Source organism: Dryobates pubescens, chromosome 28 (assembly GCF_014839835.1).
Source record: "Dryobates pubescens isolate bDryPub1 chromosome 28, bDryPub1.pri, whole genome shotgun sequence".
Taxonomy (NCBI): domain Eukaryota; kingdom Metazoa; phylum Chordata; class Aves; order Piciformes; family Picidae; genus Dryobates; species Dryobates pubescens.
Window position 1 is genome coordinate 7139115 of NC_071639.1, and position 22562 is coordinate 7161676.

Genomic DNA, 22562 nt, shown 5'->3' on the forward strand with positions numbered 1-22562 from the left:
TTAGGGTGTCAGGTAATGATAGGACTAGCTGGAATGGAACAAAAATAGAAATGGGTAGATTCAGATTGGATGTTAGGAAGAGATCCTTCACCATGAGGGTGGTGAGATGCTGGAACAGGTTGCCCAGGGAGGTGGTGGAAGCTCCATCCTTGGAGGTTTTCAAGGCCAGGCTGGATGTAGCTCTGAGCAACCTGCTCTAGTGTGAGATATCCCTGCCCATGGCAGGGGGGTTGGAACTAGATGATGCTTGAGGTCCCTTCCAACCCTAACGATTCTATGATGCTTCCTTGTGCTGAGGTAACTTGTGCTGTATGCTCAATAACAGTGTTACCAAATGACTTTGGGGGAGCAGCAATGCATTTTCCAACACTTTGTTTCTTCTTAACTTCCAGGTTTTCAGAAAGAAGGCAGTAGAACTTGGAGAGAAATTGCTGCCTGCTTTCAACACTCCCACTGGGATACCGTGGGCATTGCTCAATATTAAGAGGTAAACAAATTGCTTTTTGATAACCAGCATATAACAAGAGTTATGTTGAAATGATCCTCATCACAAAATTATTGCAGTTGCTGCACACTGTCTTTCCAGCTAGGGAAAAGTTGACATAAGATCCTTGGTTGTATGGTTCACATTAGGAAATTTAACTGTGAGGGTGATCAAGCACTAGAATGGGCTGCTCAGAGAGGCTGCAGAGTCTCCTTCTCTGGAGACATCCAAAACCCACTTGGGTGCATTCCTGTATGACCTACTCTAGGTGATCCTTCTCTGGCAGGGGTTTGGACTGGATGATCATTCAAGGTCCCTTCCCACCCCTAACATTCTGTGATGCAAGAATACACATAGAAATATATTTATTCACCTGATTCTGTGGTACTTATTCACCTCAGAACAAGGTGAATGAGGCAGCTTTTTTGTCACTTTGTGTTACTCATAATTTTTCAGCAATTCCTCTGTTGCTTTTGGGGGTGTTGTAAGTAGGGCAAGAGCAAAAGGAGATGTGTTACTCTGGCAAAAAGCACATCTGTGTGCAGGAGCAGAATGGAGTTAACACTCCTGAACTTTCTCGTTGTTGAAGGTGCTGATTAACTGCTGCCCAGGGATGACTGGCTGGACTTTGGTTGGTTACTTGCATGCTAATGATTTCTTCTCTCAGTTCTTCTCAGACTTTAATGTGTTCTGCACAAGCTGAGGTTTGCTGCTTAAAGTTTTTACACAATGTTTTGAGCATGAAGCCTTAGCATGGAATTGTAGTTGCAGCACAACAATATCTTATTCTACATGGTATACATTAATTTCTTTAAGGTATTTAGGCTAAGAACTTGTTTTATATGTAGCTCTTGCCTAAATTCCCACTCATTTACTGAGTATATCAATGGCTTTTGCAAATAAAACCCATATTGTGTTAGGTCTTGATGGATTTGTTCCTGGCTTCTCACAGCTAGAATTTGTGGTACACTGCAAATGTCAGCCAGGCACTGCAAGGTGTTAATGCAAAAAGAGATTAATTTCATACCCGGCACCGAAGTGGAAGAGGATCTCTGCTGAGATAACTGCCTGTGCTATGGTAGAAAAAACTCTGCTAAATGCTGGGATCTTGGTTATTCATTCTGAACCCTTGCACATCTGTCTAGATTTGACCTTCAATAGATGACTGTTCCGTAATGCTGTGCGTAAACAAATACGCTGTCATCCAGGCTTAGGAAGTGCTAAGCCACGGAAGCCTGCATACATTCCAGCTCTAATACACCTCATTTCTGATTAGTATTTTATTTGGGTTTACTTTGACTTCTGTTTCAAGTTGGAGAACACTCACAATAGGTTGTGGGTGTCAGTGGTTATTTTTAAATGACTATATTTAGATTTACAGATGAGCTGAATATTCGTTTCAGTATGCGAATGGTCTTCACAAAACAGTTTGTTTTCTCTGCTTGTCCTGTGTCATCACAGCCAGATTTGCTCTCTCCTTGCATGCCTGTACATAAACATATGCAAGTGCTTTTTTCTGGGCCTGTTCTTAGGTACTGAAAGCATCCACTGAAATCTTGTAGTCTTTCTCTGCTCCATTTTTTTTCTTCATCCTGCTTCTTTCCTCATGTGTTAATGACCCTGAGACTCTTAGTGGCTTATTTGTGGAACCCTATTACCAAATATATTTAAGAGTTCACTGTACTATTCTTGAGCTAAAATTAACAGTTCTTGAGTGTGTGTACTTGTAACATTTCCTTTCCTCTCTGAAGTCCATTTTAAGTCATTAGATTGGTAGGTTTTACTGGGATTTCCTTTCCTGTCGTTCTAAATGTTTCAGTTGCCTTTCCATATTTCTGGTGTTCCTGATACTGCTCTGATTTTCAGTATCTTTTTCTTCTGCTTATGCTGCCAGATTTAAAGGTCCTTTTTTGGCCTATTTGAGTAGCCAAGTGTTGAATAGCTCTGCCCCACCAGTGGAACCTACCCAGCAGAGCCTGGCTGCTTTGGAAAGGGATTTTATGCTAAAAGGCCACAGTGTCTGCCAGGATGACACAGGCACAGGTGGTGTTCTCTTCTGGGGTACACACTCTGGTATTTCAAAGTAGTGGCAGTATTTCAGGTTGCAGGCAGCTTATCCCTCAGCCACTTCTGTCTAGGAGGAAGGTTCTGCTCCCTAAGACCAACATTTCATACCACAAAGGTGTGAAATGTTGGCTTTTAGAGAAGAAAACTTGCTTGAAAAGTGTTTAAAGTTTCAAAGTCATGTCCAAATTCAAAACACATTTCAGGGGGCTGTGTGCCTAAATTGCCTGAGGAGTAGGTGGCCTTCAGAATGTCTTCAGCTCTAGCATTGCTAAGGAAAAGATTGAGTGTGTAACAGAATGGTTCTCTTTGAGTTCTGGGACTTTTTCCAAAACATCACAATCAATGCACTTAAGAGTATGTTCCCTTACAGTTTTTAAAGGAATCTTCATGCATTGAAGAAGCAGGAAAGCATTAAGAAGAAAGACTCAAAGCATGTACCTTCAGTAAATCGTTTTGGACAGCTTAGTTCACCCTCTGACACCATCAGAAATACATGAAATGTGGTAGTGGCATCATTTTCCAAGCTTTTCTTAAGCATCAAGTTGTTAGTATGATTTTATGTTCTTTAACAGAATGAATGGTTCCTGATTTTACTTCTCCTAGTACCTCCTCAAGCATTTTCTTCTCGATATTCCATCAGGATGGCTAACTTGAATTTTCTGGTTGGCACTGTTAACTCCAGTGTCTAAGGTAATTTATGCTTTCAAAAAAGAGACTACAGAGTTAAATAGAAGTTACTCTTCAAATCTGACTGGCAAAAATAAACCTGGTTTTTTAAAGGGCTTTTGAAAGGGCAAACAAAACAAATCACCTTGTCTGCACGGTGTGTCCCTGTAGGACTGTGCATAAGTTGTGTTTAGATGGAGTCTTTAATTTTATTCCTTCTGGCTAACTTGGGCAGAGTTTTAGAAGAACTCAAGACTACCTCATAAAAAAAGTTGAAAGCAGTCTACTTTCCACACTTAATAAAGGCTCTTTGTGTGTGGTTTTGGCAACTGCTTTGCTGATGTAATAAAGTGGTAATAGTAAAAAAAAAAAAGTAATTAAACCAATGTTTGGATATTGAGTTAAACATTGAGATTTCTCTTGTAACAAAACACACCAATTGAAACCAGACTTTTTCCTTCAGGCATTTGGATCAGAGTGTGTATTTTTATTAGCACTGGATGCGACGAGATAAATCTTAGCTGAACTTTCCCTATCTAAGAATTGCATGTCTGGTGTTAAGAATGTATTTGAACATAGAATGGTTGGCCCTGAAGAGAGACGTGTCCAGATCAGGGCAGCTAAGCTGGGGAGGGGTTTGGAGCACAAGCCCTATGAGGAGAGGCTGAGGGAGCTGGGGTTGATTAGCCTGGAGAAGAGGAGGCTCAGGGCAGACCTTATTGCTCTCTACAACTCCCTGACACAAGGTTGTAGACACGTAGGGATTGGTCTCTTCTCCCAGGCAACCAGCACCAGAACAAGAGGACACAGTCTCAAGCTGCACCAGGGGAGGTTTAGGCTGGATGTTAGGAAGAAGGTCTTCATAGACAGAGTTATTGGCCATTGGAATGTGCTGCCCAGGGAGGTGGTGGAGTCACCATCCCTGGAGGTGTTTAGGAGGAGACTGGATGGGGTGCTTGGTGCCATGGTTTAGTTGATTAGATGGTGTTGGATGATAGGTTGGACGCGATGATCTCGAAGGTCTCTTCCAACCTGGTTAATTCTATCCTATCTCTTCCCATTGATTAAAGTAGACCTTAGGAAAGTAATTGCAAGAACTAACTATTTGAGTTGAGGAAATGACTTCTCTCCTAATTTGTTACTTGTGACAAGCAAAGGGTACATTTTAATTGTTTACTAGCACTGCCATTTCAGGTGCTGGTTAACCCATTGATTCATTGTGTGATTCATAAACAAGTTTTCATTTCCTGAGTTAGTACTGGATGGCAAAATAAACTTGAAAATCTGTGTTTGGGGAGTTTTGATACCTCCATGTTATGTGCTGTCTGACCAGCAATTTTATTGTTTTCTGTAATACTAGAACAGCTCAGTAAGTGACTTGCTCACCATGTCCTTGCCTCATCTGAAATGAGTAGCCAGTTGTGCACTGCATGACTAGTGGTGTATATTCAATAAGAATCATAGAATGCCTTAGGGTGGAAGGGGCTTGAAATGAACTCTTAGAAAATTCATTCCAATAAACAAAACAGCTTTCCTTTTTCTCCTTTGAGTTTCCATAAAGACTTCTTCCACAGTCACATCCCAAATCTCAAAGGTTGGTCTGAGAGTGTTATTAAAAGGTAGATTTTTTGGTGATTGTAGGTATCAGTACATGTCAGTGTGGTTTTGAGCTGTGACAGTGTCCAATTTGCCATTGAGCAAGCAATCTTATTACAGGCATCTCAGAAAAAATTCCATGAGAACAGTTCAAGGAAGATATGTTTGGCAAGGGGGGGAGAAATAACCAATGAAAATATTATTTTGATGATAGCCTATAATGTTAAGCTGTATTATTCAAGCAGCAGCTTCAATGCACTGTTGTAACACTGAATTTGTGTGGGAGTCTGCCCTCTGGCAATAACAGGAAGGATTTGGGACCTATTACTGCTGCTGCAAGATATCTTTCTCGGTTCAAGTGCTTTCTTTATAGCCAAAGGAAAGACATTCTAGTCCCAAATTCGAAGTTTAAACACTCTTTCACCACAGTTTATTAGTGCACTGTAAAACGAGTATGAATACTTACAAGTTCATAATTACCATACTACTTATCTAGGTAAAACCCTGAGTGTCAGTTATGTGATTCCTCAGCATCAAACATATGATTGCAAACACTTTATAGATCTCTGTGGTGCTGAGAATAGGCAGTCCTCTATAAAACAGAACAAACCTTGTACCAGACGGTCCCACAGAAGCCAGCTGGTTACAGGAGGCTCTTGGTCTTCACTTCATGCGTTTTGCCCCCATCCATAGCAGACACTCTCTGGAGGGTATCAAAACCTTTCCCAGCTATCACAAATGTTTGTCTTGATGGCTTAAATAAAATGGGGAAATGCCTGGGCTTTTTTGATGTGTTACTTATAAAGAAGATGCAAAAGATTAATGCTCTGGAAAGCGGGATGGATTTGAGTCAGGACAAGAGGGTTTCGCTGGTTTTGTTTCCCCCTCAGCACTAGAAAATTCACCCTGGGTCACCTATGGCATATGCCAATACATTACAAGCACCAGGCAGTTAAAATTTTCTGCTGGTGTGATGGTAAATTAACCAGGGCTGACTGAAACAGTGACCCAGGGTGGATAGTCAGAAGCATGGGAAAGTTGCATCAGAACCTCAGTTTCTGTTAAGATCCTTAGTTAAAACTGCTCCTCCCCAAAGAAATCTGCTTGCAAGACTTGGAAATTGCATTTATTGAAAACAGAATTTTATGAAGTAGTACATAGATGGTGGTGGTGCTTGGGTTCTTGCTTTAGTTGGATAACTGCCACTAGTGCCTTGATATTGGCAGATAATTGTGAGTTATCCTGCTGCCGGGGAGAGGCAAGGGAGCCCTTGAGTCTCTCTGGTAGTCCTGTTGCCAACTATACTGTAGAGCTGGCAATGTAAAGATGCACGAGATGAGGCTCAGATGCTCAGCATGGAAACGTGGTGGGTGTCAGTCTGTTTGCCCTAGTAACAAGCAATGGGATGAAAGAAAATGGCCTGAAGTTTCACCAGGGGAGATTCAAGTTGGATATTAGAAGAAATGTCTTCACTGAAAGGGTTCTCAAACGCTGGAACAGGCTTCCCAGGGAGGTGGTGGAATCCCCATCCCTGGAGATGTTTAAAAGATGCAGAGATGTGGTGCTGAGGGACACGGTTTAGCATCAGACTTGGCAGCATTAGATAATGGTTGGACTCAATGATCTGAGATATCATTTCCAACCAAGATGATTTTATGATTCTGTGTATGTTTTACCAGTGCAGCAGGAACTAGCCCCTGTTACAGGTACAAGACACTACGAAGTAGCTTGAAGAGTAGTGGCCTCACCCTGAAATAAATGCTTAGTGCCTGGCCAAGTGATCTGCCCTTCCCTGAACACACCGACTGTGCTGGGAACTCCAGTACCTGAATGCAAGCACATTAATCATTGCTCTGGTGAAGGATCATTGCCCCTTCAATTGCTTGTGTCTTGGATGTCCTCATTTTAATCTGTGTCCATTAAATAATAATCCTATAATAGACAAAATGTGACTGTTGAAAGAGCCTTCCTTCAGAAGGAAGGAAATCAATTTGTACAGACTTCATGTTTCATTACATAAATAAAATGGACATGAGCTCTTCTCAATCACTTCCACTGCAATTCAAGTCACCTCAGGGAAACACTTCATCTAAAAATAATAGTAGTGCTGGGATTGTTTATCCTAAGAATGATCCAAATGACAAATGGGGAAGATGCTTATGAATTATTCACCTTGTGTATTTGATACAGTGCATGTAGATTTGTGAGATTGTGCCTGCATCACTCCGTAGTTGATTAGGAAACTCTTTAAATGGCCATGAGAAGGGAAGAGGGGGCATTTACCAACTGTTTTGCTTGCATATTTTAGCTTGAATTGCTTTTAATACTTCCACCTGCATACATTCTAAAATAAAACATGTCATGCTCAAAAACAGTAATGCCAAACTGGATTGATTTTTAGCTGTAGTTTTTAACAGAAACCAAACTTTATTTGTTAGTTGCTCAGTTATATTTAGGACTTGGTTGGATTTGCGGAGTTTCTGTTCAGGATTCCTAAAACTCTTCCTTGCTTGCATAGTTGTTGATCATTTAGGTTGATTTTTCCCAGGCTGATGTCCAACTTCCTAGGCCCAGCTGAACGCAGAACACACAATTGCTTTTAAACAATGTTAAAGAGATAACTGTAGTGCTGTGCTTGGTACTTTCAATTATCTCAGCATTTGTCAGTCCAAGAGTTTCTCATTTGTAAACAGTTTCTCTTCAGCATCCAGACCCTATTTGAATCTTTAGGTTGGAAGCTTTTCTTAGAAGCTTCTGTGATTATCAGACTTGTAGTTGTATGCTTTCTGTTAAGAACTATTGCAATCTGTCTTTTCATCCTGCTGTAATTTTTTTCTGACCCTGCTGTTCCCCTTCCATGCTTGCTGCCCTCTTCTAATCCATTTTTATGTTGGAGGAAAAGCACAGTGTTGATGATTTTCACCTCTGCTGGAAGTTTTTTCTACTGAACTGTGATTCTCTGCCCATGCTTTCCCATTCTCCATAAGAGGGATCTGCATCCTGGCTGTTTTCCAGATCCCTGAGTTACTTTTCTGAGTGGTTGTGATTTTTTTTTTTGTTTTCAGGTTTCAGTTTTGCAGCTTGTGAAAATCAATGTTTGGGAACTGTACTGGATATTATCTCATATATGTCTGCTGGGACTTCTGGCCTGACTTTTTCAGCCCCTTTCTCCCTCCCTTTAGTTTTTGAGGTGGTTTAGATGATCTGCTTCCCTTCCTCTTTGCAGTACCCAAGATGGTGCATATGCTGGAGTTGCTCCCTTGAGGTGATCTGCTTTATGGAAGAGCTGATCCATAAATCCTGCCTCTCCAAGTCTATTATCATGTAATATGCTGTTACTTAAGGTCTTGAATATATTTAAACACTTGAATATTCTGGAAGATGTGATAAACAAAGCTATTCTTAAGCATATTTTGGTATGAATTCATGTGTGTGTGTAACTGTATGCATATACAGAAGGCTTATATATAACGTGGAGCAGTGTAAGGCAAATTGAGCTGCTTTAGGGGAGTTTGGGTGAAAGGATAAATAAAGAAAGGGTTATGCTTAGCCTTACTGCTGAAGGCTATGATTTCTTTAAAAAGCCTTTTTCTTATTTCCAGTCTCTGTGAACTAGAGGATTACTTGCTTTTTACCATCCCTTGGAAGACTTCAGAGCTGTTAACGAAAACCAACCCCAAACTCAAAATATTTTCGGCCCTAATTTACTATGGAATATTCAGTCTTCCCTTTCTGACACCTAAGCTGACCACATGAAGACTTCTATTAGACCAGAGTAAAATAGGTTAGCACTGTTTGGAAGCCATGATGTGACTAAATCTCTATTTCTGCACTCACTCTTATCTTTTATGAAGGGGGAGAAGCAAGGAGAGAAAAGAAATCATTTTTGAGAAGCAGTAAGGCTAGAGAAATAAAGTATCTCTCAGGCATAAATGGAAAATGAAAAAAGCTGCATTGATTTTACTTGGGTCTCCTTCCCTCACCCAAGAACACTTGAATATTCTTTCCATCTTTTACAAACACCTTTTCATGCTAATACAGATATGGACAGAGGAATGTGTGTTGCTTTAATGCTGGAATACCTTTGCAGTATTCATAACTGAGCGCTCTGCGTTGGCACTCTGATGAACTTCAGTCTGTATCTCTCTAAAGTTGTTTTCCTTTAGCAGCTTTTAAGTTTCTTGCAATTTTTGCTCTGTGAAGGCCAGACAGGTATGAAGCACTTCTGATGCTCACTCATGACAGTCAGCTAATGAAAGAATGTAAAGTCTCAACAGTGAAGTCTCTCAATAATGAAACGGCAATTAAAACCTCTTTTCCAGTTGAAAACATGTTGACATACTCTCCCCTTCTTTGTGGCATTAAAAAGGTTCTTCAAAAATTAATTTTTAAGCCTATGTGGCTTTTTCTACCAGCTGTATTAAGTCAAATTGTAATATATAATTTATTTGCCTTATTGCTACACTTCATTAAAATGCCAGAAGATGAAGCTTCTAGGCAGGGTGTTACAGCGAGAACTATGCACGCAGTACTTTTGACATATGGAAATAGCTCCAGCAGCTCTGTTCTGCAGGGTGAGCTAACAGAGATTGATTGCAATCTGTTTTTATTAACTCAAGGAAGAAAAGCAGTGTAGTGAGATTAAGAAAATTTAAGAAAATTAATTATAACTTTCTAATCTGGTAATTAATGTGCAGCTGGGCATGAGTGCAGTCCTGACAAATTACCATCATCTGTTTTAAGGTGGGTGACTGTTCTTTCATCTTTGCTCAGATTTTTGTGATATTTTCCATTTCAGAATGCTTTTACCAATTTAGATGCTAGATATGGCCTTCCACTATCATAATGTGAGCTGAAGTTCGCTTGTGTCTTTCAGGACTGAAGTTGAGTGGTGGCTTTTAGAGCCCTCTTTTATTCTTTTCCGGTGTTGTACTGAAAGTTTCTTACAAAGCAGTTGCATGGAACAGTGATTACTGGTAATTGACCTGCATATGTTGAATAATCTTCAGATGCTACTGAGAGTTTAATGTACCTTGTAAATTGAGATGCTTCCAATTAAATAGAGTTCTTAGGATAATCACTTTCAAAACTAATCAAGTAATAGAACCGTGTTAGGAAAACTCTTATTGACTTAATTGTGACAAATTAATAAACCTAACCAATGCAATTACTGTAATGGTCACATTAGTTAGCATTTTTCATAACCTATCCATCCATATTTTTCAGACACACAGAGGGGAAAGAGAAATTGCCTAGGTGTATTGAATTAGCATGACAAGATGACTTGAGGGGGAGAGCGTTTGTGCTCTTCTCACCTTCTTTATGAGGCGTGAAGGTGGTTGTGGATCACCCCGTGCTCAGTCCCTCACATCTAACAGGAAACCAAATGCTACTGAGCAAAAATGAGAATGAGGGTCTTAGCAGTGGAACTGATAAGAGAGAATGCTCTTAAGCAGTCTGTCTGGGTTTGCTTATATCAAATTTAATCTCTAAAATACACAGGTGAAAAGTGTGATCTTATCAGTAAGGTTTATCTTCAGTATTATTTTAACATTTGAGGGGCAGAAAGCACAAAGCTACTACATAGATAAGACTGAAAACTGTCCAAAACATGTTGATATCCTTACAGTCAATGAACAGATAGCTAACCCCCCCCTGCTTTCTGTATGGTACGTTTTTATGGGGCTTGATTGTCTTGGTTTAAGGCTTTTGTTGTTGTTGAAGTGTTCATTAGGAATGCTTTAGAGAAGGTGTTTTGGGAGAGCAGAAGCTGGGAAAATTCAGCCCTGTGGATCTGACCTTTTGGTGGTTTTGTGGCACAGTTTCAGCAGGCAGACAGATGGACAGCCTATGCCAGAACAGCTTCCTGCCTATTAGCCCGCATAGGTTTGAACCTCGTCAGCTTGTGGAGATTTGAACTAAGGTCTTGGACCTGTGCTTTATCTCCCTAGGTTTTTGCTTCCATTAAAGCAAAGCATTAGAGAGAGAGTCTAAATCAGTTTGATCTTACTCATAGGTGGATGTTAGGTGTGTTACAGCTTGAGGGCTGGAGAGTAATTATGATCACGGAATCAATGTGAATGTCTTCATTAGCAGGTTAGGTCAACTCAGGAGTGAGCTGCTGAAGTGTTTCTCCCAGGCATCCCTACTTGCTGTGCTGTGGTTTATGGTTAAACAGAAAAGTACCTCAAAGTGGGTGTGTGTTCAGCACCACTCACCATGTTGTTCTGAGGACACATGAGGATTACAAATCTGGTTTTAGCTGAAGTAACACAAAGCTTTCTGTATCATTTCTTTGATCCAACACAAGCTGAGCAAAGAGCCAGCTAAATCAAAGATTTTAAGCAGAAATCAAACTATTTAATTAACCACAACTAAATACATTAGGGGTTGGAGCATGGTGGGAATGTGTAATGGGTTGGGGCAGGTCCCCTCCCACCACAGGCAGAAATAACGACTCAGACAAACGGATGGCAAAAGTGATGAAAGTTTAAATAGAAAGCAGTGAATGTTACAGAAAACCCAAAGCGCAGTGACAAAGAAAGATCCCATCCCCACCTGAGGGTGCATGCAAAACCCCCAGGGCTCCTTCTTCCCCCTCCCTCTGCTGGGCTAGTCTCAGCTGGCCAGGCCTGAGACTGCCCATCCCCCTGTGGCCTTGGGCCCAATCAGGCCCATGGCCGGGAGATCTCTCCCCCAGTTACCAAGTCTCGGAGAGGGAAGGAAAGAGGAAGTGCCAGACTCCGCACTGGATCTTATAGTGGTGCAAAGAATTATGGTAGGAAATACACAATTTCCTGTGTCCATCCCTCTGGGCTGGACTTCTGGACACAGGAAGTGAACACCCCAGGGGGGCACCCAGCTCAAACTGCAACAGAATGCTACTGAAGTTGCAATAAAAGTCTTGGAAGGACCTAATAGGGACTTCTGTTGTTTTAGTGGCAGAGAATAAGATTCAGGCAGATCTCATACTGGGGTTTTGTATAACTCCTTGAAACACCAAAAACCAAGCAAACAAAAAACCCCACCAACCCAAAACAGCCAAAGAAACTTAAGGACTGAAGCTGGGGAGTTGTCTGTTGGTTGATATTAATGACTGCCTGCATCATGACTGCTGCGAGAGGGTGTTCACCAGCTCATGCCTTCTTCTAATTTGTGTTTCACAGCTATAGTGTCATATCAGCAGGTTTAGGATCCTGAAATGGCCCATGTTGTTCTCCATACAAGAAAAATTTCATTCAGTAAATTTGGTGGTATTAAAAAAGAGGCAGCAATGCAATTTGTTGCATTAGTGAAATGATTCCTTTTGGATGAACTCAAATGCATAAAGAATATAGCGCTTCTGGCTGTATTCTTTCTTTTTAGCCACATGCTTGTGACCAGTTCATAGTTTCATTACTTTTGTGTGCTGCAAAGCATACTTTCAGTGTCCTAAGTGGTTTTTTTTATTGCTTTATGTTATATTTTAATATTCTTCTTATTATTTTGTTTTCAGGGTTTCTGTGGTTTCTTTGCACTCACCAATGTAACACAGTTTTGGTGACCATTCATAGCAGTAAAGCTCAGTTTGCACGTGGCAAAGTAAGAGTAGTTCTATGAAATGCAGCTGTTTGAAGAAAGATTTTTGAAGTGTCTGTTTTCTTTGAAGTCATTCTGTGGTGGATTAGGCACTCCAGCACTGTAAATCAGCTTGATCATGCTGTAACCTTCACTTAGATCTGCTATACTTTCATTGTGTGCTTTCATGTGCTAGTAGATCTAAGGACTGACAGAGTACACATTACAGACTTAATTTGTAGGTATGTAGGATAAAATGTAACCCTAAGTAATTCCAGTGCTGCAATTCATTCAGCTGTGCTAACAAAATGGATGGGTGCTGTACTGATTGCTCCAAAAGCAAATTCAGTTGTATCTATGAATGCCTCAAGTCTCTCTGTAGCCATCTGGGGCTTTTCTTCATAGTATGAAAACTGTTCCTTGTAGTATGGAATGTAACTGCAGAGCTTCAATCTTTTTCAATCTTTCTGTCCAGTTTTGATAGGTAGTTTGGCTTTTAATGCCTTTTTTAGTATTTTTTTTTTTCAAGGGAAGCTTTTTAACTTTTTCCTTTTTAATCTCCCTATGTTGATGAGTTGCACATGCACATAACTTTGTAAGATGATGCTCTGTCACCGCATTGGATTCCTATTATGGTGGCCAGCATGATATTCATGTTGAGAGACAAACTGTAAAAGGAGAGACTGAGTTCTTCTGTCAGGATGAATAAAGGTTACCAAAGAATCTGCATCTGCTGGGATTGTTCTGCATTTTCTCTCTGCTACTTCTCAATCAGTTGTTGGTAAAAATCCTGCATGGTTTCAAACTGAGTTTTATTATCATATGGAACAAGCTCTTTACCATGAGGGTAGGTTGCCCAGGGAGGTAGTTGAGGCCCCGTCCTTGGAGATACTCAAAGTGAGGCTTGACACAGGGCTCTGGGCAACCTGATCTAGTTGAGGAAGCCCCTGCTGACTGCAGAGGGGGTTGGATTGGATGACCTTTGGAGGTCCCTTTCCACCCAAACCGTTCTGTGATACTCTCTCCATGTTGTGGCAGGATGAGCATTTCGGGTGGATGTGTCTCTTGCAACTGGAGCTTGCTGCTGTTAGGGTGATTAGGGAGCGCTGTGTTGGCTGACTTTCTGCTATTTATTTCTCTACTATTGCCATATAATTTGTAATTCCTTTAGTAGAGAGCTAATGTCTGGCTAGTCAGCCTTAGGAATGAATGATCCAACAAGCAATACTTCCATAATGATGATCTGCTCTGGCTGATCTTTAACTTGTTACAGGCTGACTTGTGTAAATGCAGAGAAGAGTAGATGCTCACAACCATGTCTTTATGTTGTGGGATACACAGAACCTGCCCTCTTAGTCCAGTAGGCTGATGTGGACCCTCTTTTGCAGGCTGAATTAGGTGGATGCACCTAGCCCACATCCAAAATACATCGTGTTCTCACTAGTCTTACATGAAAAATGGAGTGACTTTGTGTTTACTGCTTGAGCAGACCACCTCACTGGAGTGCACCATAACCTGACTGAGTAGAGTTGGCTTACAGGACACGCTGTAACTGAATGCCATTTTTAAAGACTTACCAGAACAGTCAGTTTGCTCTGTATTAAACAATCTGTTGCCCATCAACAAGCAGTAATAAACCCCCATCAGTAAATGCTGTAGACACATGGATGTCACTGTAGGAATACAGAGAGTAAAGACAAAAGGAGACTTGCACAATAGTGGGGTAGTTTGAGAGCTATTGAGAAGGAAATAAAAAGAGGCTGGTGAGCCAGCTAAGCAGTTTGTTCCAGGAATTTGCTTTCATTGGTTTAAACTTCAAGTTAAAATTACATTTTTGTTGTTACAACACTGACACATCTTTACGAGGAAGTTAATAGGAGGGAACAATCTTTCAGCAAATTAAATGAAAGGCTACTATTTCCAGCTGACATCTGTGAAACTGCTGCTACATTCCTTGCAGTAGTGCTTGGAGAAATAAATGAGCAAGTCTTCATTATAATCGAGCTTTAATGGCATCCATATGCTATATATCTTGTAATGGTGCTCATGTTGTGTGCTTTCTGTGTAGCATAAAAAACCTGAATATTAGTCTGTCAAAGACCCATTACTGTAATGCCTTGATTCAGTGCTTAGCCTCGGTGAGGCTTGTGTGTTTCAAACATATCCCAGCAAATCGTGGTTGGGGCAGCACGTCTGACAACCTTTCGGGTTGACCTTTCAGGTTGTCTGTTTCACGTCTTGCAGCATACCTTCCAGGTAATGAAATCTATTGGAGCAAAGATTATTCTTTTGTAAATATATCCTTTTCATTTTAATTCTTTTCAAATTAGTATTCTCTAACCAGCATGAGAATGTGCAGAGTCTTTCAGCAGTGTTGTTTTGCATCATGTGATGATATTCTACCGAGGCCAGGAATAAACTATTTTCTCTAGCTTCTGCCCAGTATTCATTTTGTGTATTAACTGAGTTTTACTTATCTATGTTTTAGTCAGCATCGTTTTGCCAGCTAATTGCTGTTGGACCTGTCTTTGAAGGCTGAATTCTGTCTTTTTAGTGTTCAGCCTGTTGCATGGTTAGGGTTTGCCAGCATCCGAGGTTTTCATGAGCAGTACAAGTTCACAAGCCTGGTTTTGAGTAACTAAGCTATGGACAGTGCTTCACACTTGCTTTTTTGTTTCTCCATAGTCTGAACTGTCCAGATTTCTCATGATATACTGCTTCTGCTGAATGATGTACCATAGATGCATTGATGAGGCATAGTTTGAAAACTAGAAAAAGATTCTTTGTGGGCTTTGCTTGCTTCCTTCTACCTCCTATAGTGCACAGGGATGGGGTGCTGTAAATTTGTATTGCTATTTTTAAACAAGCTCAAATCATAAAGAATGTATGATTTAGCTTTGTCTTGCTCTATCAGATGGTTTGGGGGAGGTTTCAGGAATGAAATAATCACAGAAAATAAGGCAGAATCATGTCATATGTTCCAGTACTGAAACACCTAAGCTGCGCCTGAGTTACCCAGGATGAATCTTCAATTAGCTATTTCTTCAAGGCCTGCACCATGGAGGTTCCCTGCTTTTCCAGGGAAGCTGATTCCAGAACTTGTGTGTCTCCACTCTTGAGAGTTTGTTTTTTGGGGCGAGTGTTATGTTCTTTGATGGCTGTCCAGAAACTTAAATACTTCACGGTTTCAGTGGAAGATTTATCCCCTTTTGTGTGTTGGAAGAAGACCCTTGCCATGTATAATCTATCCTGATAGTACTTGGTACTGTTCTCTAAGCTTTCTAAAATTTATCTCTGTCTTTCTGGAAATGAAGTTAGTGTCCAGTGTTGGATGCAGGTCAAGGAAAAGCTTTCCATCACTGAACGATACGTGCTCTTTAGCACCCTCCTTCCTCAGTTGACATTTAAACCTTGCTTGGATTTCCACTCAACAGCCTGCTCATTTCTAGAATTTCCTCCCCCTCACCTGCTTCTCCAAGCTTTTTGGGATGCTTCTGTAGAAAATTCTAATCTTGGTAATAGCTTCATGAATTCTTTAGACCTCTTTTCCATACACAGTTTTCGAGTCAGTAAAATACTTGTCTCCTCAGAGCAGCTCTGGTGTATGCCCAGCAGGGCTTATGTTTATGTCCTCTCACTCAAGCACAACAGAAAGAAACAAACCCTGGACAAAACCATGGCATCAGCATCACTTTTATATATTTTATGTTATTCTACATCATGTCTGTACTTGATCCTCTGATATGAGAGACTTTTGTTTCAGTAGTATCTCTTGAGTCTCTTCAAAGTAAGCAACTGGGGGTGTTTTGGAATGTGCTGCCCAGGGAAATGGTGAAGTCACCATCCCTGGAGGGTGTGCAGGAGGGGATTGGATGTGGCACTTGGTGCCATGGGTTAGTAGTCATAAGGTCTTGGTGACAGGTTGGACTTGATGATCTTTGAGGTCTTTTCATTTACATTTTTGTGTGAGAGCCGTATTGGTGTGTCATGAATCAGTCATATCTGTGCTAAACATGTCTCAGGTGTTTCAGAGGATTACAAAAAGACCTGTTGCTGCCCAAAGAGAGAGCAGCTGTAGCAGAGGTTGTTCTTTATGCTCAGCTGTTAGAGAGGAGAAAGGAGTCTGGTCTTTCATATTGCACCCTTCTGTTCACTCACACATCAAATAAAATTTGGACTCTGGTTACAGGCCCTTGAAGATGCCCTTTGGGAATCTGCCTACCTGAAAGAGGTGTGGTGAGAAAGGAGTTGTCTTACTTGGGTGTTGACTCTGCTTATATTGATTTGGGCCACAGTGTTGCTCTCACAGTCCTAAATTTGTGACATAATAAGAGTCAAGAAAGAAATAATTTTGATGGGGTAGACAAACTCTGGTTTAGGTCACTCAAAAGAAAGAAAAAGAGCAAAGTACTTTCCCTGAGTGCTTTGTTCAATATGCACAAGCTTCTGCAACTTGGTTAATGAAACAGTATGTGCTGGTGCAGGAATAAAAAGTGCACAAGCTGTCTCCAGCAGGATTCCAGAAGTGTGGGTTTCTTTCTGAGCCTTTGATTGTTATGTCATTTTAAACAGTAATCCCTTCATGCTGATTTCACTTCATCCTTTATTATCTTATTTTCAGGGTATTGATTAAAATCCCATTACTGTTTAAGAAAAGCTTATTTGACTACTTGATGCCAAGCCCTTTATTATCTGCTAATCTGGTTTGCAAAATCCTCTGAAGAATATCTTAAGTGTGGTCATGGGTATTAGTGCAGGGATTGTGACTGGTTTTGTGAGAAGGACTTTCAGTGGAAATGTTTGGTGCTTATAATTTTCCTGCTCTGCCAAGGTAGTGTAGGTCTTCCATCTTTTTTTCAGCTCTGTTGAATTATGAAGTAATTGGATGGAGAATTCCACCACTTCAGGATATTCAGCACTTTGAGGTATCATTGTACTCTCATTTAAAACATGGATTACTGGGGGGAAAAAAATATTATGGAACTAAATTGTCTTTAAAACTGAAAGTCTTGCTTGATCTGACTTGAGCTATCAAGGTAATGTTTGGTTTTATTGTTTGGTTGGTGGAGGTTTTTTTAACTTTTCCTCTTTGTGGTATAATCAGATTGTTCTGGATCATAGTTTTTAGTGCACATCTAAGAATTAAGCTGTATTGTGCTGTGCCTTGCTATCTGAGATAGTCAGCACCATTGGTTTCTTGCAAACAGCTCATCCATAAGATGAGCAGCAGCTGTGTAAAAGTGTTTCTTGCTTGAAGTAATTATAAGTAGATTAGAGGAGAGGGTCTGGGTTTGGTGGAATGCAGCTGAATACAAACTCTACCACAGGAAAAGTGTGATGGGGATACCTTGCTCAGGTGGCAATTAGGTGATCCTCAGATTATGTGGGCAGGGTTTTTTCTGTCTCCTTGCTAGACATTACTGAATACTGCTATTTAATCATAATTAATGGATTGATCATATTTGAATCAATACTGCTATTTAATCATACCTTAATTATGGATTTGGTAATCTTTTAATCATGGGATCATTTTTTCCTTGATCACAAGGGACTTGATTAATGTATAAATATGCGATCCCATGTAATCACATTACCTGGTTATTAAACCATATTGCAGTATGGTTGCAGCACAAGTATCTCATTCAGAATGAGAATCTGGTCAATAATATGTCCATCTTCCACACACCCAATGATGCACCTGAAACTTAGATATTTGAGACAAATAAGAATAGCTCTGTACCATGGACTGGATTGTACTTCACAGGTGTTTTCTCTAAGTGTATAAAACATGGAGTTCCATGTGAGTACTTCTTTTCTATGAAGTAGTTGACTTCAATCTTGATTTTCAAGTAGTTATGGTCAATGAAGGATAAAGCTGTGTATAAGTAAATGTGTAATGTGCTGGGAAAAGCCAAAGAAGCAGCACAGCCTGTTCTTACATTGTGTTACTGATTGCCAGAAAGACACCTAGTTCTCAGTTGCAATGGTGTTAATGGAAAGGGTTTGTGCAAAGGCTCTCTGGATTTCTATTACCTGTTGTCTCTGCAGTAATTTTAGGAGAGTCACAGGATTTTATACTTGTTCAGTGTCTGTTGAAGACACCAGGAGTTTTTTCCCTGTTGCCTATGAGTAAGGATCAAGCCCTCAGGTAACTGGCTCTGAGAAACACAAATATTTATCTGATCCCTGAACAAATGGATTTGTGTGACACAGCAATGTGTGGGTAAAGAGGAAGGGGAAGATTGAAGCAGACTGGAAAAAAGGGACATTTATACTTTTCTTAAAGCATTTGTCAAAATAGATTATGTCTTCAGGAACACTAGTCTGAAAAAAATACTGAAGGGTTGTGTTTTGAATCTGGAAAAGCTGTCCCTTTCAGTGACCTGGAATGCCATTTCAGTAGTCATACTGCCATACAGCTGTCACAGCATCTGTGAGCGCAGATACTGAAGAGAGAAGCTTCCCTTGACAACAGTGGTGCCTCTGTGCTGTCCAGGTTTAGATTGACACACATCTGGAAATGCATATGTGAGTGTAATTTATAGCATTGTAAGTTAATGTTACATCAGATGAGTGGCAGCACTGCAAGTCTGTGACAGACTGTCCAGTGTCTGAAACCAGGGTTGATCCAACAGCTGTATTAAAAGGAGAAATAGCTGTCAGTCAGAAAGCCTTTAGCATAGGCTCCTAGCAATGAAAGGTGGCTGTGAAACTGCTTAAACCAGACCTTTGCAACTTGTCAGCCAATTATTTTCAATAACAGAGCCATGCAGTTAAGTGTGGTGATTTTAGTTCTCACTTCAAACATTTAACAGTACCACATGCAATGTCAAGCACAGTAAATGTGACTAAATGATTTGAAAGGCTTTTTGACTTAAATGACTGTGAATCCACTTAAAATGTTTCCTTGACATAAGCTAATAAAAGCTAATTGAGTTCAGAAAAGATGAAAAACACTTGTTAAAGTTACCATCTGGTGGTAAGGCATGAATGTGGTCTGTATAAACAAGAGGGATACAGATATATTTCAAGTTAACCAAGATTGAGATTAGGATGAGCTGTGGTGTTATAAAATTAATGTTGGGATGTGGGAAAGTAGAAATTAGTGGTTGGGAAGTTTCGCGTAGCTTGCCACTTGCCTGCCTTTGCTTTCAATGTTGATCTTCTCTGAGAAGTCCTCATCAGAGTGAAAAGAGCAAATGCTTTGACACTTCCTGTCCAACAGATCAGTAGTGCCTTTCCTTGGAAAAGTGACTCCTGCTCTTCTGATGGAGAGGCCAACTGCTTTCAGAATTGCAGTGGGCTGATATTCTTGATAGGATTGTGAGTGCTGTTCACCTGAACTGGAGGTGATCTCTGTCATAGAAACACAGCTTGCTTCTTGGAGACAATTTGAAAACCTATAGTTACTGAGAGTCAGTTGGGAGAGCAAGAGGGAAGTTGTGGGGCTAGAAAGAAAGAGCAGTAACCAAGAAATACCCTGACAAACACAGCAAGAAGCGAAAAAGAAACAGCATAGTGCTGTGTCCTAGCAGCAGTTCTTCATGCTGTTTCTGTGTTGGCTGTTCACCTCCAAATGCAAACTGCTCCACGCTCATCCTCCTGACAAATGGTTTTACTGGCAAAGGAAGTAAATAACATGTATTTGCACTTGGACAATGCAATTGGTATCATAAGTGTAATTTAGCAAAGCTCAAGTAACAGTTGTTAGTAAAGGAATTCTGATGTGGGACAGTGTGGCATACTGAGGGAGAGAGAGGGGACATGGCTTAGAGCAAATCCTCAGCAGAACAGCTTAGAACCTAAAAGCTGGATGTTGGGGAAGTGATAAAAACTGGGAGCAGAGTCTTACAGGGATATACTGAGCAAATTAGATCCAAAAGTTCTGATTGGCATGACTTAAAGAAGCAGGCACTCTTATTTAGTAGGAAATGTGAAGTTCCTGGGCAACCAGCATCAGAACAAGAGGACACAGTCTCAGCTTGTGCCAGGGGCAGTTTAGGCTGGAGGTGAGGAGAGAGTTCTTCACCGAGAGAGTTGTTAGCCATTGGAATGTGCTGCCCAGGGAGGTGGTGGAGTCACCGTCCCTGGAGGTGTTCAAGAGGGGATTGGATGTGGCACTTGGTGCCATGGTTTAGTAGTCATGAGGTCTGTGGCGAGAGGTTAGACTTGATGATCCTTGAGGTCTTTTCCAACCTTACTGACTCTATGAGTCTAAGTTTTAGACTTAAACCAGTTTAGTTTGTCTTTACTATTAAAAGGCTTGGCAGAGAGGAAGGGAATAGGTGTAAGTGATGTTTCACATGGACCCTTCCAAAATTTTCTTCCCAGGGAGTGTCTTGCAAAGTTGTTTTCCATTGGCTTCTCAGAAGCAGCAGGTTTTGGAGTTTTTCTCTGTGTGTTTTGGAGAGTGGTTTGAGGGTGGTTTTTTGGAGCTGGAGGGGCTGGTTGTTGGGTTTGGGGAGGTTTTTTAGTTAGTTGTTGTCTCTAACACTGCATTATACCAGTTGCTGCAGTAGGGCATTTTATTCTAATGCCTTCTTTTTACACCACCTGACATACTGCATGGGTGGCAGAGCTGTAGGCTTCCATTCCTGTCTTTTTATTTCCTGTTATTTTCACTGCCCTTCAGGGACCTGATTAGAAGAAGTCTATGCTGGTACTTATTATCTCTAGCCTCGCTCTGTTGTGTTGTATTCCCTCTTGCTTTTTTAGCTCTTGGAATTGATTAATTAAACCTTTAGTGCATAAAGTAATAGGAAACACAAATTGTTTAGTTAATTCATTAGTGTGTTGTGGGAGACATGTAGGTCTGTGCTCAGATAACTTTTTACCTGAAATCATCACACTAACAAGTGCAATTTTGGTTCAGTTTTAGATGGTGACACTGAAAATTACCTTTAAACACTTGACATGTCTCACAGTGACATTTCAGACCTTGGCTACTAATTGTCTCTCCCTTTCTCACACTCCTCCATGCCGTGTGCAGCCCATGTGAGCTTACTGCTCCCTTGACTTGCCGCAGGCTGCCAGTTCCACAAGCTTTGCCCCTTTAGAGCACCGGGAACATGAGAAGCGTCACAGGGCAGACAGCCATAGGGAAAGGGTTGCACAAACCCTGCCAGCAAGGCCCTGAAGAAATTCAGCCTTTTTCCACAGAGAAATGCTACAGGAATTGGAGAGAAGTAAAGCAGTGCAACAGGCAGAATGGACTGGTAGGAATAAGATACTCTTAGAGTTAAGCATCTCTAGGCACTGTGTTGCTAAGAAAACGAGTATCAGATGACAGAAGTAGTATCCAGTAGTGTCTGGTGGGTTCTGGAGCCCACAGAGGAGAAGTTTTATTTTTTTCTTCTCAGCAGCTGTCAGACTTCACTGCATACAGTAGAGCATGATCTTCCCACAGGCAATTTCACTGGCCTCTGCTTATTCTCTACTGCTCTCCAGGGGTAGATGAGGTTGTCTCAAGGGAAATTGCGTTTTGGATGGTCACCTTGAGGAAGATCAGCCCACTTGATAGCATTCCATGATTGCTGAGGGTCTTAACCTTTTGCCTGCAAATACAGTAAGGGAATGGTGAGTGCTCTAGGACAGGTGGCCCCATCTTTCTAACACTGGCATGGGAAGCAAAGGAGGTTATTTTTTCCCCTCTTGCCCTGCCCCTTTACAGACAGACATCTCTGTAACGTTTGAATTGGAAAGTGCTGCATACATTGCCTTTGAAGGACCTGATGAACCTCATGGACTAAGGCAGAGATCTTGTTTTAAGATCTGTTCTTATTAGCATCTTTTTCAAGCTGTCAGTAGTTTCTCCTGCGTTGAATAGTCAGCTGCAGTAATCTGACTTTGCCTGCTCTCATTTCCACCCAGTGCATGACGTGCATGTGCCTCTAATACAAATAGGTGCATCTCCAGTACTGGCAGAGCTGAAGTGGCCAGGAGATCAGCATATATTCATGCTGACACCGCATATGACTAGGCAAATAGACAAAATTAATGTACTTAAACAGCTCTTGAGGATGTACCTCTTCATTACCTCACTTGTTACACTAAAAAAACTCCAGTTCTGTCCTGACAGTGCAGCACAGACTGTAAAGCTGAGTAACCACTTCTGTTGTTAGTCTTCATACTGCAGTTGCTGATGGTACTAATTCACTGTCTGCCTTGTCTTGCTAAGTCAGCACCCTAGAAG

The 22562-nt window shown here is 40.9% G+C and overlaps 1 protein-coding gene across 1 annotated transcript in view; it reads left to right on the forward strand.

Annotated features, from left to right (window-relative positions):
* The window catches only part of MAN1A1 (mannosidase alpha class 1A member 1), a 134728-nt gene that overhangs the window by 74536 nt on the left and 37630 nt on the right, over positions 1-22562 (forward strand). Inside the window, exon 5 of the mRNA XM_054174003.1 lies at positions 393-487. Within this exon, the coding sequence (XP_054029978.1) occupies positions 393-487 (95 nt within the window). The remainder of the gene's footprint in view (positions 1-392; positions 488-22562) is intronic.